Here is a 12,766-nt window from a genome sequence, read left to right on the forward strand (position 1 = left end):
GCCTGGGCAGAAGTAGCAGAGCAATGCACACTCGCACTGCTGAGGTGCGCTGGAGCCCCGGCCTCCCGTGGGAACGGCTAGTGGGGTGGGGTCGGCCCACAGTGACCTGGAGAACATGGGCCCCACCGGAAACAGGACCAGCTGCTCCTGAGCAACGAGTGAGAGGAGCTGCCAGGCACAGTTATGTGCACTAAGTTATGATTTTGAGAGAAACCAGAAATCTGGATTTTCACGTAAAATCTGACTTCTCGATTTGCCAACTATTTCAGGTTATTTCAAACAATTTATAGGCTAAACAAACACGTTGAGGGGACTGAGTCCAGCATACAGACCATTTGATTTAAACTTCTGGTTAAAATGAAACACACGCAAGATTCTGGGGCAAGGACTTTTAGGAAAAAGTACTCTCTTGCTCATTCAAAAAGTCCTTCTTTGGGTTGCCAGCAAGTAGACTGTGTAACTCTAGTTCCTGGAGACTGTGTCACCAGGGGTTAACTGAGTGTAAGCATCACCATCATTAAAAAAAAAAGTCATTTCAGAGCCCATACCTCTATCTGCATTTTCAAGTGCATTTTAAAGTTTGAGAGAAGAGTAAGAAAAATGGCAAGAGAGAGCTCAAAGACATCAGGCACTGAAGAGACGCCGTTTTTGGACAACGCCACACAGAGATACTGCTTGATTGCGTTGATGAACATCTCGTGAGTCCTGAAGACGGGGCCCGCGTTCTGCAGCACGGACAGGAGCAGCTGCAGGGAGACCACCTTGGAGCGCAGCTCGTGGGATCTGGGACAGAAAGTGAGAAACGGTGATGGCGCTACAAGATTTCCATTTCTTTCTTTTTTTTTTTCAACGTTTATTTATTTTTGGGACAGAGAGAGACAGAGCATGAACGGGGGAGGGGCAGAGAGAGAGGGAGACACAGAATCGGAAACAGGCTCCAGGCTCTGAGCCATCAGCCCAGAGCCTGACGCGGGGCTCAAACTCACAGACCGCGAGATCGTGACCTGGCTGAAGTCGGACGCTTAACCGACTGCGCCACCCAGGTGCCCCAAGATTTCCATTTCAAGAAGCATGTTTCTTGACAAGGCTTTGCTTCTCTACCAGGGAGTAGCATTTTCTGAGAGCCAGTGAGTTAAGGATTGTCACCTGCACCTCAATGCCAAGAGAGTGAGGACAGATGGCATGAGATGGGCCCTCCCAGAGGACTGTGAGAACAGGAACTGCCAACTCCTGCTTTTTTTCTCTCCCTGCCAAAAATAGGGAATACAGCAGGAGCAAAATAAGTGTAAACTGACTCCAGAAAGCTGGTTCTACAACTAACCTAATAGAATCAATTACTTTACATTATACATGTGAAACTAAACGTGTGTCCTGCTCCATGTTTATGGACAATGCAAACAGGGCTCTTTATCCACCTGTCTCCTGCTCCCCACCACCACCCACAGGGCTGCAGAGAAAGGGAAATTTTCCTGAATCATCTCCTTAATGGTCATCGTGTCTCAACAGAAAAGCTGAAGATTATTATTAGCAACTAATAACAACAGTGACTATAAAACTCATAAAGTGCAGGGCCCTTGCACTCAGGATGCGATTGCATCATCTCATGTAATTGATGCTGCAAGGCAATTTTCCACATTCCCATCTTTTCAGATGAGGTTCAGTAATTCATATGGCTGTGGAGTTGGTCTCAAGCGAGCTAGGAGGGAATGCAGCTTTCTGGCTCCAAAGGGCTATCATCCTTGCAGTAACTTGTTCATGACAAAGAATGTTTTGGCTTCTCTGGGTTGAATCTGAGGCTTAAATCTGTACTCAGGGAAGCAGAGGTTTCCAATGAGGGCAGGGAAGTGAGGTTTGTACACATCCTGCCTCTGCCCACTCTGCACTAGATTAAATTCATTAGTTAGGAAACAGAGGGGGCACATTCAGTATAATGACTATTTTTCACACACAAACCAAGGAAAGCAACACCAGGCAAAATCTTGGTTGGTGTGGGCACAGAGACAACACATTATGAAAGGGCTGTCGGGACACCAGGAATGTGGAAAGCTGTAAATTCCTGCATTTGCAGCAACCATGGGAGAAGGCACTGAGATCTTTTTGGAACCCCCAAGATCCTCCTGGGTTATCTGGGTTATGTTATACACAGTCAAGAACGGCTGTCTGCTTACTTTGGATCTGGGGGGCCTTCACCAAGGGGCTTCATGGACAGCTTGCAAAGGGAGCGAAACACCAGGAAGGCGTCCTTCTGGAGAATGTGAGAGAACCTAGCGGCCACCTGATGTCCCTGTGCATCTGATTCCTGAGATTAGAAACAAATAATAGAAAAATCAAACCGTCAAAACCAAATAAGAACTCTTCTCAAAAATAAGAAATATAATTATCTCATGGAAATCAAAATTTTTTTATTTATTCAATGGGGGAACTGAGGAATGTGGGGAAGGGGACAATATGTCAAAATAGGAGCGATAGGGGAGTCATTATAGCAATTCTAAAACCTTGTTCCTTGTCCTTTAAAAAGTGGGTATGGATGACTTAATGATAAATGAGCAAACATAAAACCATTAAAAAATCTAAGACAAATACAGTTGACCCTTGAACAACACGGGTTTGAACTGCACGGATCCACTTATCTGCAGATTTTTTTCGATAAATACAGTACTGTGAATGTATTTTTTCTTCCTTATGATTTTGTTTTCTCTAGTCTATTGTTAGGAATATAGTATATAATACATATATACGAAATATGTGTTAATCAACTGTTTATGCTATGGGTAAGACTTCCAGTCAACAGGTTAGTCGTAGTTAAGTTTTGGGGGAGTGAAAAGTCATATGCAGATTCTCGGCTGCCTGCCCCTAGTCCCGGCATTATTTAAGGGTCATGTGTATAAGTATTTCTATTAGCTTGGATAGCAGTATTTCTAAGAACACTACTGCAGGGTAGATAGGGGAAAATGACAGGCATTTTAAAATATACTTCTTTAACTAAAAAGACTATATTTAAAAATTAAAAAAGTATTTGTAACATACAACAAAGATTAATATGCTCAAAAAGTTGTTATAATTCATTAAGGAAATACAGAAACCTTCCACCGAAATGAAAAGCAGGCAAAAAAACATGAACAAGCAATTTACCAAGAAATGCAAATGACAGATTCACCTAAATAATCTTACTACTGATTATTAAGGCAGGATCTTTCTCCCAACAGACTAGCAAAATTCTGAATGAATTCTATTGCCCGGTTTTAATGAGGGAATGGGGAAATGAGCACTGATAGCCTACAGGTGGGCAGAAATTTGAGCATTACCTTCCCAGCAGGCTAATGTGATGTTAAGGAACAAAAGCCTTAAAGCTTCCAACTCGTGACCCAGCAATATCACTTGTAGGAATTTATCCTAAAGAAAGAATTAAGGACGTGCACAAGATTTATCTATAAGGATGTTCATTATAGAACCATTTCCTGTGATAAAACTGAAATGACATAAAAACCTAATGGGGAATTGGTAAAATAGATTATGGTAATCTATATGACAGAATTTTACATGACCACTTAAAAAATCTGTTAGGTCTATACGTACTCATGTGGAAAGATGTCCATAAAATAGTGCTGAGTGAACAAAGTAAGTCACGGCCTGGTATACAAGGCATGTGTCCTCATATAGATTTAAGTACATCCCTGTTAGTGCATCCTTTCTTAATGGAAATGACATAACCCCATGGGGACTGCAGTAGACTGAATGCTTATGCCTCCCACCCCCATTCATAAACTGATATCTAATCACCAAAATGATGGTATTTGGAGGGTGGGGACTTTGGGAGGGTGGAGTCCTCATGAATGGGATTAGTGTCCTTATTAAAAAGGCCCAGAAAGCTCTGTAAGCTCAGTAAGAAGACAGCCATTAGTAAATCAGGAAATGGGCCCTCACCAGACACAAAACTGCTGGTACCTTGATCTTGGACTTCCTAGCCTCCAAAACTGTGAGAAGTAAATTTTTACTGCTTATAAACCACCCAATCTATGCTATTCTGTTATGGCAGTCCAAACAGACTAAGACTGGGACAGGTATTGGTACTTGGTGGAAGGATGGGGGGCAGGTTGAAAAAAATCTTATTCTTTTTATGTATAAAGCACAGACACACATATAATACATAAACAGATATCCAGTTTATCAGTGGCTTTAAAATTCATGAAAGGGGGTGGTAAGTCAGAAAAAGGAATATAGAAAAAGGCTTGGGGGGTGCTAATAATGCAAAAGGTTGAGAAACACTAGTAAAAAGGTACAGGCAGTGGGTTCAGGTGGGATGTTAACATCATATCTCTCCCTGTTTTGAATGCTTACATACAGCATTTTCTTTTTTTTTTTTTTTTTCAACGTTTTTTATTTATTTTTGGGACAGAGAGAGACAGAGCATGAACGGGGGAGGGGCAGAGAGAGAGGGAGACACAGAATCGGAAACAGGCTCCAGGCTCCGAGCCATCAGCCCAGAGCCCGACGCGGGGCTCGAACTCACGGACCGCGAGATCGTGACCTGGCTGAAGTCGGACGCTTAACCGACTGCGCCACCCAGGCGCCCCCATACAGCATTTTCAAGAGAACAACAAAGCTATTAAAGAAAAATAATATGGCAGACAGATCTAGGAGTCTGAAAGATGTTTGTAACACACATTAAGTTTCAAAAGTAGGTTACAAAACAGCATGTATCTTGTGTGATTACATCTAACTGAAAAAAAAAATATGAGAAGGGGAGAAAAATCTAGAAGGATGTAAGTAAAATGTTGCCAAGTGTTATCCCTAGGTTAGGGGATTATAGATGACTTTTACTTCCCTGTTTTTCCTCCTCGGTATTTTCTTATTCTTCTGTAATGAATGTATATTAAAGGAGAAGAAAAAGGGCAGGAAATCTAAGTTTTTACAAGTCTGAACAACCAGCGTTAACAACAATGTCCTATACAACCAACAGTAACACGTTCCGAGAATGGAACCTACTAATACAAAGCATATCAGGCCAGGACTGTGTGACTAGCTGAACAGGGGTTGCTGGTTTTCACTCGCTTCTTCTGCTAGAGATTTAAATCTGCATCTTCAAAAAAAGGAAACTTCGAGACGCATCTGTATGGGAGGATCACCAGCATACCAGATTATCCGCTGATGACAAGGACTGCCTGTCGTCCGCTATCCCGTTGGTCTGTGAATCTTCATCAGCTGCTGGGGGCACAGCACACTCCTGGCACTCCATTTCACCTGGGACCCTCTCAGGTTCTGTCAGACGGTGCTTTTGTGCTGCTTCTTAAAACACAGGTGCAGAAGTCATCACCAAATTAGTACTTGGTCTAAAAGGCAGCCTGACCCCAGGAAGAAGTTATTCACATGATTTGCCAGCTCCTGCTTTTTCCCTTTTCCCTTCGCACTACCTTAAGAACTGACACAATATCGAAAAAGGCTTGGCCAAAGCGGTGCTTAGACTTTACGTGTGTCCATTATCCACAGTCCCATTCCCTGGAGGTTTCATTCATACCACAGTCCATGTCAGTGGTGTCTCTAGAATTGAGCAATACAGCAGCCTACCCACCCCTGTCCACTTCTGGAAAAGGTTAGAAGCAGCTAAACCTGCAAAGCACAGATTTTTGTTTTTAAAGGGGCTACTAATATAGGTGTTAAAGAAGAGCCATGTAAATGAAAAGAATTTGATAGTTATGACAGGAGACCTTAGTCATGGAGTGGAGGGAGAGGGGAACCCCCCCCCCCCAAAAAAAAGACCTGAGCTTCCTGGCAGCCATGTGAAAAGGGAAAGATAAAGAATTAAAACTATTCTATTTTACTTTTTTTAATTTTTAAATGTTTATTCATTTATTGAAATAGAGACAGAGCATGAGTGGGGGAGGGGCAGAGAGAGAGACAGAGACACAGAATCCGAAGCAGGCTCCAGGCCCTGAATTATCAGCACAGAGCCAGATGTGGGGCTCAAACCCACAAACCATGAGATCATGACCTGAGCTGAAGTTGGATGCTCAACCAACTGAGCCAACCAGGCACCCCAAAACTATTTTATTTTAAAGACATTTCTACCAGAGTGTACATTTTTATGTTCTATTAATTTAATTCTACATTACATAAATAATGAATTCTATGAATACAGATTGGGTAACCTAAATTAACAAAAGGACAGGGCTTAGAGCAGTGTATCAAACTTCTTTGACCATGACCCTCAGCAAGAAATGCATTTTAATGGCTTGCCTGGGTGGCTCAGTTGGTCAAGTGTCTGACTTCAGCTTGGGTCATAAGCTCAAGGTTTTTGGGCCCGAGCCCTGCGTCTGACTCCACGCTGGCAGTGCCGAGCTTTCTTCGGATTCTCTTTCTCCCTCTCTCTGTTCCTCCCTCCAACACGTATGTGTGTGCGTGTGTGTGTGCATGTGGGCTCTCTCTCTCAAGGTAAAAAAAAAAAAAAAAAAAAAAAAAAAAAGACCCAGTACACATGTGCATATAATAACTGAAGCACGTTTCATGAAACAGTGCTTAACATTACCATCGTGATGTATTCAGTTTCTGTTCTATTTTCATTTTATTCTCTCTCCTTTAAGAAAGGCTGATTGTAACCCCTGCTAAGTTAATGATTTCTCAATCCACTAATGGTTTACTGCCCCTGGAACCAAGCGTTCAACACATAGGCACTGACGTAAGATTTGGGGCAAAAACAAAGAAAAAACTCATCCAACAGTCATTCTGAGCTATACAAGTTTAATTCCACCAAAACCACACCATAAAACTGAGGGAGCTATGAGTGAAGACTAACAAAACAAAGGTTCCCTGTGCATCTGATACCCACTGACGTGATACATCAATGGTTGGCCATGAACATTCAGCAGCACCTCAGGACTCCCAGCCACTCCTGGGAAAAGCTGGATATATATGGGAGTGGCTTTCTGTCTTTCGTGTGGAGTGCCCAATTCTAGCACCGTCAGACTGTGCTTTCTGAACTCTGAACCTGGCCCTAGTGAGAATAAAATTAATCACTAAAAAGAAGTAATTTCTGAGTTCCACATGAAAGATGGGCAGATACAGGCAGACTCAGTTTCCATGACTTCACCGAGGGTGGGCACTCCACCACTAAAATTATCTGCCCAAGGACTATTTTGGAGGAGTGTGTAGGAAGAAAGGCTGAGCTCTTGGTTCTTACCTTTAACAGCAGATGTGACCACATCTTCTAAGATCTCCTTGACCACCTCCTGGGCTCCGTCATCAGTCCCTACACACACCCAGAGACATAAACAAATACATATGGGTATTTCCAGGGAAAGCAAAGGAAGGGGCAGAAGGTCACATCTCAAAAGGCAAAGGGGTCAAAGGAGTCCTCTCCAAAGCCAAATTGGATTATGCCAACGAAAAACAAGTCCTGTGCAATCTGGAAACTCTCAGGCAGTGTCTGCCATGACTTTGAGTTTCCTTTTGTGGATCTCTCTTCCTTCTTAAGTCACAGCTATGCGGTCAAGGGCCCTCTCCACCACCCCAGAGTTTGGGGCAGGAGCCGCATCTCATCCAGCTATGCTGCTCAGCAGAACAAAAGACAGGGCTTTCTCTTGTGCCTTCACATCCAGTACCCCAGGGCCTTGGGAAGTGACATGCCCCCTGCTGCCTCTACTCCCCCACACTCTCACCCCAGAACTCAGCATGAGACTTCTAATGTGATGAGGATTTAGTAAATTTTAAGTAAAATTATTCTGTACACTGTTAATACTTAAGCAAAGAGCTTCAGCACCGATTGTTCTAAAACTAGTTTTGGGAGAACTAGTAAACAGTTCTGGACTTGACTTTTAGGAATAAACATTACTGCCTTCTCAAACATCACACTGACCAAAACTTCACAGAGCTAAAATACCCCTTTAAATTCTTCCTCAATGAGGCCTTTCTTTTTTTTTTTTTTTTCCTCAATGAGGCCTTTCAATCAAGCCCTTATTTTTATGAGTTCTGTGCTTGGCCCAAAAGGTCCTAGAGAACAGCACAATGTATTTTCATTTCCACTGAGCACTTGACCCACCCAAACTATTTATTTGTTCCCCCTCCCCGACCACACACACATGCCCCAAGCTTTACGGAGGTACGACTGACGAATGAAACTACATAATAAGTATGTAAATGGCTAAGCAAATCTCTGGAAAACGTTGATGTTGTGTACCCTTTTCTTAGAGGGCAAAAAAGAACTTGAATGAAAGAAAGTCCAGAGCCGCAGTGACAATCTCCTGTACCCACGTCTTCATCTAAACAAGATGAGTTAGACTAGCTCCGCGTGTGACATACTTCAGGCATTACTGTACCACCTTTGCCATTTTCACGCATCACTCGTATCAGTATATTACATGTGTACATTTAACAGTGCTCTTTACATTAACTCACCTTAAACAAGAATATTCACAAAACCGCAGGTTTCATGCACTAATTATATTTTCTGAATGCATGTTAAAATAAATGTGTAACTATTAAAATAAAAACTGTTTACGCATGAGCCACCTAAAATCACCTCATCTACATGTGACAAGATGTTTCCAAGTTCCTTCCCAGTTCCAACATTCTCTGATGCTATATGTGCTGCTCCCCGCCACCCCCACCACAACCAAGCTTCACTGAGGTATAAGCGACGATTAAGACTTGTATATACTCGGGGCACCTGGGTGGCTCAGTTGGTTAAGCATTCAACTTCGGCTCAGGTCGTGATCTCATGGTCTGTGGGTTCAAGCCCCGTGTCAGGCTCTGTGCTGACAGCTCAGAGCCTGGAGCCTCCTTCGGATTCTGTGTCTCCCTGTCTCTCTGCCCCTCCCCTGCTCACGCTCAGTCTCTTTCCTTCTCAAAAATAAACGTTAAAAAAAAAAAAACCCAAACCTTGTATATACTTAAGGTATACAACTTGATGATTTGATATACATATACACTGTGAAATAATCACTACAGTCAAGCTAATTAACGCATCTATCACCTCACACAGTTACCATTTTCTTCCTTTTCTGTGTGTGGTGAAAACACGTAGACCTACACTCAGCAAATTTCAAGTATACGACACAGTATTGTTAACTACGTTTATACTGTTGGCATTTTGCACCTCCAGAACTCTGCCCCTTACATAACTGAAACTCTGTACCCCTGACTAGTACCTCCCCATTTCTCCAACCACCATTCTACATTCTGTGTCAATGACTCTGACTACTCTAGGCACCTCATCTATGTGGAATCACACGGTATTTTTTCCTTTTCTTTTTTTTTTTTAAATGTTTTGGTTTTGAGAGAGCGCAAGCAGGGAAGGGGCAGAGAGAGGGGGACAGAGGATCTGAAGCAGGCTCTGCGCTGAAAGCAGCGATCCCAATGTGGGGCCCTAAGTCATGAAATGGGAGATCATGACCCGAGCCCAAGTCAGACACTCAACTAAGCCACCAAGGTGCCCCCAGCAGTATCTGTCCTTTTGTGACTGGCTTATTTCACCTAGCACAATGCCCTGTAGATCCATCCATGTTGTTACAAACATCAGGATTTTCTTTTTAAGGTGGAATGGTATTCCAGTGTGCGCGTGCATGCGTGTGTGCGAGCGTGTATGTATGTCTGCACTTTATCCATTCATCTTTTGACATTTAGATTATTTCTGTATCTTGGCTATTATGAATAATGCTGAAATGAACACAGGAGCGCAGATGATCCCTTCATGATCCTGATTTCATTTCCTTTGGAGATATACCTAGAAATAAAACTTCTGGGTCATAAAGTAGTTCTATTTTTAATTTTCTGAGGAACCTCCATACTGTTTTCCATATGGGCCGTACTGATTTACATTCCCGCCAACCGGGCACGAGGACTCCCTTCTCTCCACATGCTCACCTAGCTCTTGTCTTTCACCTTTCTGATAACAGCCATTCTAACAGGTGTGAGGCGATATCTCATTGTGGTGTTGATGTGTATTTCCCTGATGATTAGTGAAGCTGAGCACCTTTTTAAGTATCTGTTGGCTATTTGTATGTCTTCTTTTGAGAAATATCTATTCAGGTTCTTTGTCCATTTTTCAGTGGGTTATTCGGGGTTTTTTTTTGTTTTTGTTTTTGTTTTTTTTTTTGCTGAGTGGTATAAGTTCCTTGTATATTTTAGATATTAACTCCTGATCAGATATATGGTTTGCAAATAGGTTCTCCCATTCCACAGGATGCAGTCAAACTCCACTGGTTGTTTCATTTGCTGTGCTTATGCACTGTTTTTAAAAACAGCTGAATTAGGGGGCGCCTGGGTGGCGCAGTCGGTTAAGCGTCCGACTTCAGCCAGGTCACGATCTCGCGGCCGTGAGTTCGAGCCCCGCGTCGGGCTCTGGGCTGATGGCTCGGAGCCTGGAGCCTGTTTCAGATTCTGTGTCTCCCTCTCTCTCTGCCCCTCCCCCGTTCATGCTCTGTCTCTCTCTGTCCCAAAAATAAATAAAAACGTTGAAAAAAAAATTTTTTTTTTAAAAACAGCTGAATTAGCTGTGAACATTTAAGAACTGGGAGACATGTCATAAAAATCCAGATGTGGCTTCAGAAAAATTATCTGGCAACATCAGGCCACAGTGGCTGGACCCAGGAGTAACTGCCCCCTTTAGCCAGGGTGTGAGCTCTGCAGATGTCCTGGTGCCTCGGTCCTTGCCAAGGTCAACGGTCTTTCATCCACTGAGGACAGGTGCTATCACAGTCAGCAGGAATGTGACACATGTCTGTCAAGAGTGCGGAAAAAGGGAGACTGACAGGGCTGGGTATTTGAAAGACATCAGAGAGACAATGTTCCCTTGTGGAAGTGACTTCAACACGGTAAGGAGGAGTGAAGGCTCTGGAGCCAGTGTGTCTGGTTCAGGTCCCCACTCTGCCACTTCCCAACGTGGGGACCTAGGTCACTTGACTTGCTCTAGCCTCAGTTCCTTCAGGAGCGAACAAGGACAATTTCCACAGCACTTACCTCTGGGGCCTCGTGAGAATTCAATAAAAATAATACCCAGAAAGCGTTTCAAATGGCACCCAGAGAGTGAGGAGCGGAAGGTTCATTTTTCTTAGGCCTGCAGAGTGTGACTGCGGTAAGATGCTCATAAGGTGCCCTCAGGACAGAGGACGTCTCATCTCTGTCATCTGCCTGGCCCTGGAGACTAAGTCCATACTGAACTTTCCCAACTAACCACGCGGAAAGCAGTTTCAGTTACTTCAAGCCATCACTATCTTTCATTCTAAAGAATGTCCATTTCTACAGGGATCTTCCTCTTCCCTCACTGCAGTTTTCCACTTAAACAGCATCAGGCCCACCATTATTTGGAGGGATAACAGTGTTTAACTCATTTTCCTCAATAGGCTGGATCCATAATGGCACCTGTCAAAATATTCTCAGGCTAGGAAGGGGTGGGAGACGCAGGAAGCCCTAATTCCAACAGAAGGTTCCTGCACAGGGAGCTGCTGCTGAAGAGTCCCCAGAGAGGCCCAGAAGTAGCAGGACTTCCCACAGTACCCCTGGACTGCTTCATGTCAGCCTGGGGTAGGTCTCAGGAGAGGCCTTTCTGGATGACATAATAACCACTGAGAAGTCTGCTGTGTTTAACTTTCAAGCATGCTGTCAAAATGTTAGGAAACCAAATCAAATCAAATCAAATCAAATCCTTGGAAGGTTCAGGGTATACTTAAAACACTCCGGTTTTGCTGGTTCTCTGGGATGTCCAGCAGTCACCATTTGGCCATTACTGATTAGGCACCAGATCCTACCTGTTTCACAGACTCTGTCCCTAAGAGGGTCACCTTGAATACGTTCAGATGAAAGAAAGCCTTGCTGCCATTCCCTCCCTAGCCAGCAGGAGAATAACCTCCATGGTGGGTACGCCAGGTCCTGACTCATACCCTTAGTCCTCTAACAGAGCTCTAATTTTGTTTTGGAAGGGGCTGTCCCTAGATTCCTGGCCATCCTAGCAGACGGTAGCCATCTGACCAAGTTGCGGCCAATGAGGGGTAAGCGCAAATTACTGGAGATTGCATCGGGTTCCAGAAAGGCTCCTTAGAAAGGGGCATGACTCAGCCGGGAGTCCTTTAGTCCCACCCTCTTCCTCCTTTCTGCCTAGAGCAAAATGACAGCATCTGGAACCATGAGGTAACCTGGAGGATGAAAGTCACAAACTAAGAATAACCGGGGAAAAAATGGAAGGAATCTGAAACAGACCCACCCACATCCCTGCTTTCTGTCCAGCAAAGCAGGGGCCATGGGGGATGGGGGGAGGTGGGGTGGGAAGATGCACTCACTCATTCGTGCAGTTGACATATTGTTAACATATTGAGTGCCTACAAGTTTGGCACCGTTCCAGGCGTTTGGACTCTATCACTGTTTAAAACAAAGATCCTGATCCTCATGGTGCTTACATTCTAGCTGGGATAGTAAATAACTACACATGCTGTGTCCTACAGCGCTAGGGGAAAAGTAGAGTGGGAGGAGGCAGGTGTGGGATTGGAAGGGACAAGTGTGAACCCATGGTGACAAGAAAACGTGACATGCCTGTTTCCTAGAAACTGGGGTTTGGTTGTGCCCAATGTCCAAGCACTTGGTAACATGTAAGAATACTAAAGGGAAAACATCAGGGAACACAGCTGTTTGCTATCACATTCCAGCCACACACCAGTATGGTTCCTCGACAGGAAGAAATACATTAGGCAACCTCCTGTTGCACAATAAATGTCCCTTATACAAATGTTGTAACCCCATGAGCTGAAGCCTCCCTGCCAGACAGCCTGTGTCAAGAACAGGT

The 12,766-nt window shown here is 43.9% G+C and overlaps 1 protein-coding gene across 1 annotated transcript in view; it reads right to left on the reverse strand.

The window, feature by feature from the left end:
- The window catches only part of ARFGEF2 (ADP ribosylation factor guanine nucleotide exchange factor 2), a 104,713-nt gene that overhangs the window by 61,909 nt on the left and 30,038 nt on the right, over nt 1-12,766 (reverse strand). Inside the window, exons 7-10 of the mRNA XM_047851983.1 lie at nt 7,175-7,243; nt 5,135-5,286; nt 2,169-2,299; nt 549-783 (exon numbers count right to left, since the gene is read on the reverse strand). Of these exons, the coding sequence (XP_047707939.1) occupies nt 549-783; nt 2,169-2,299; nt 5,135-5,286; nt 7,175-7,243 (587 nt within the window). The remainder of the gene's footprint in view (nt 1-548; nt 784-2,168; nt 2,300-5,134; nt 5,287-7,174; nt 7,244-12,766) is intronic.

The sequence above is a fragment of the Prionailurus viverrinus genome, chromosome A3, assembly GCF_022837055.1.
Source record: "Prionailurus viverrinus isolate Anna chromosome A3, UM_Priviv_1.0, whole genome shotgun sequence".
Lineage (NCBI taxonomy): Eukaryota > Metazoa > Chordata > Mammalia > Carnivora > Felidae > Prionailurus > Prionailurus viverrinus.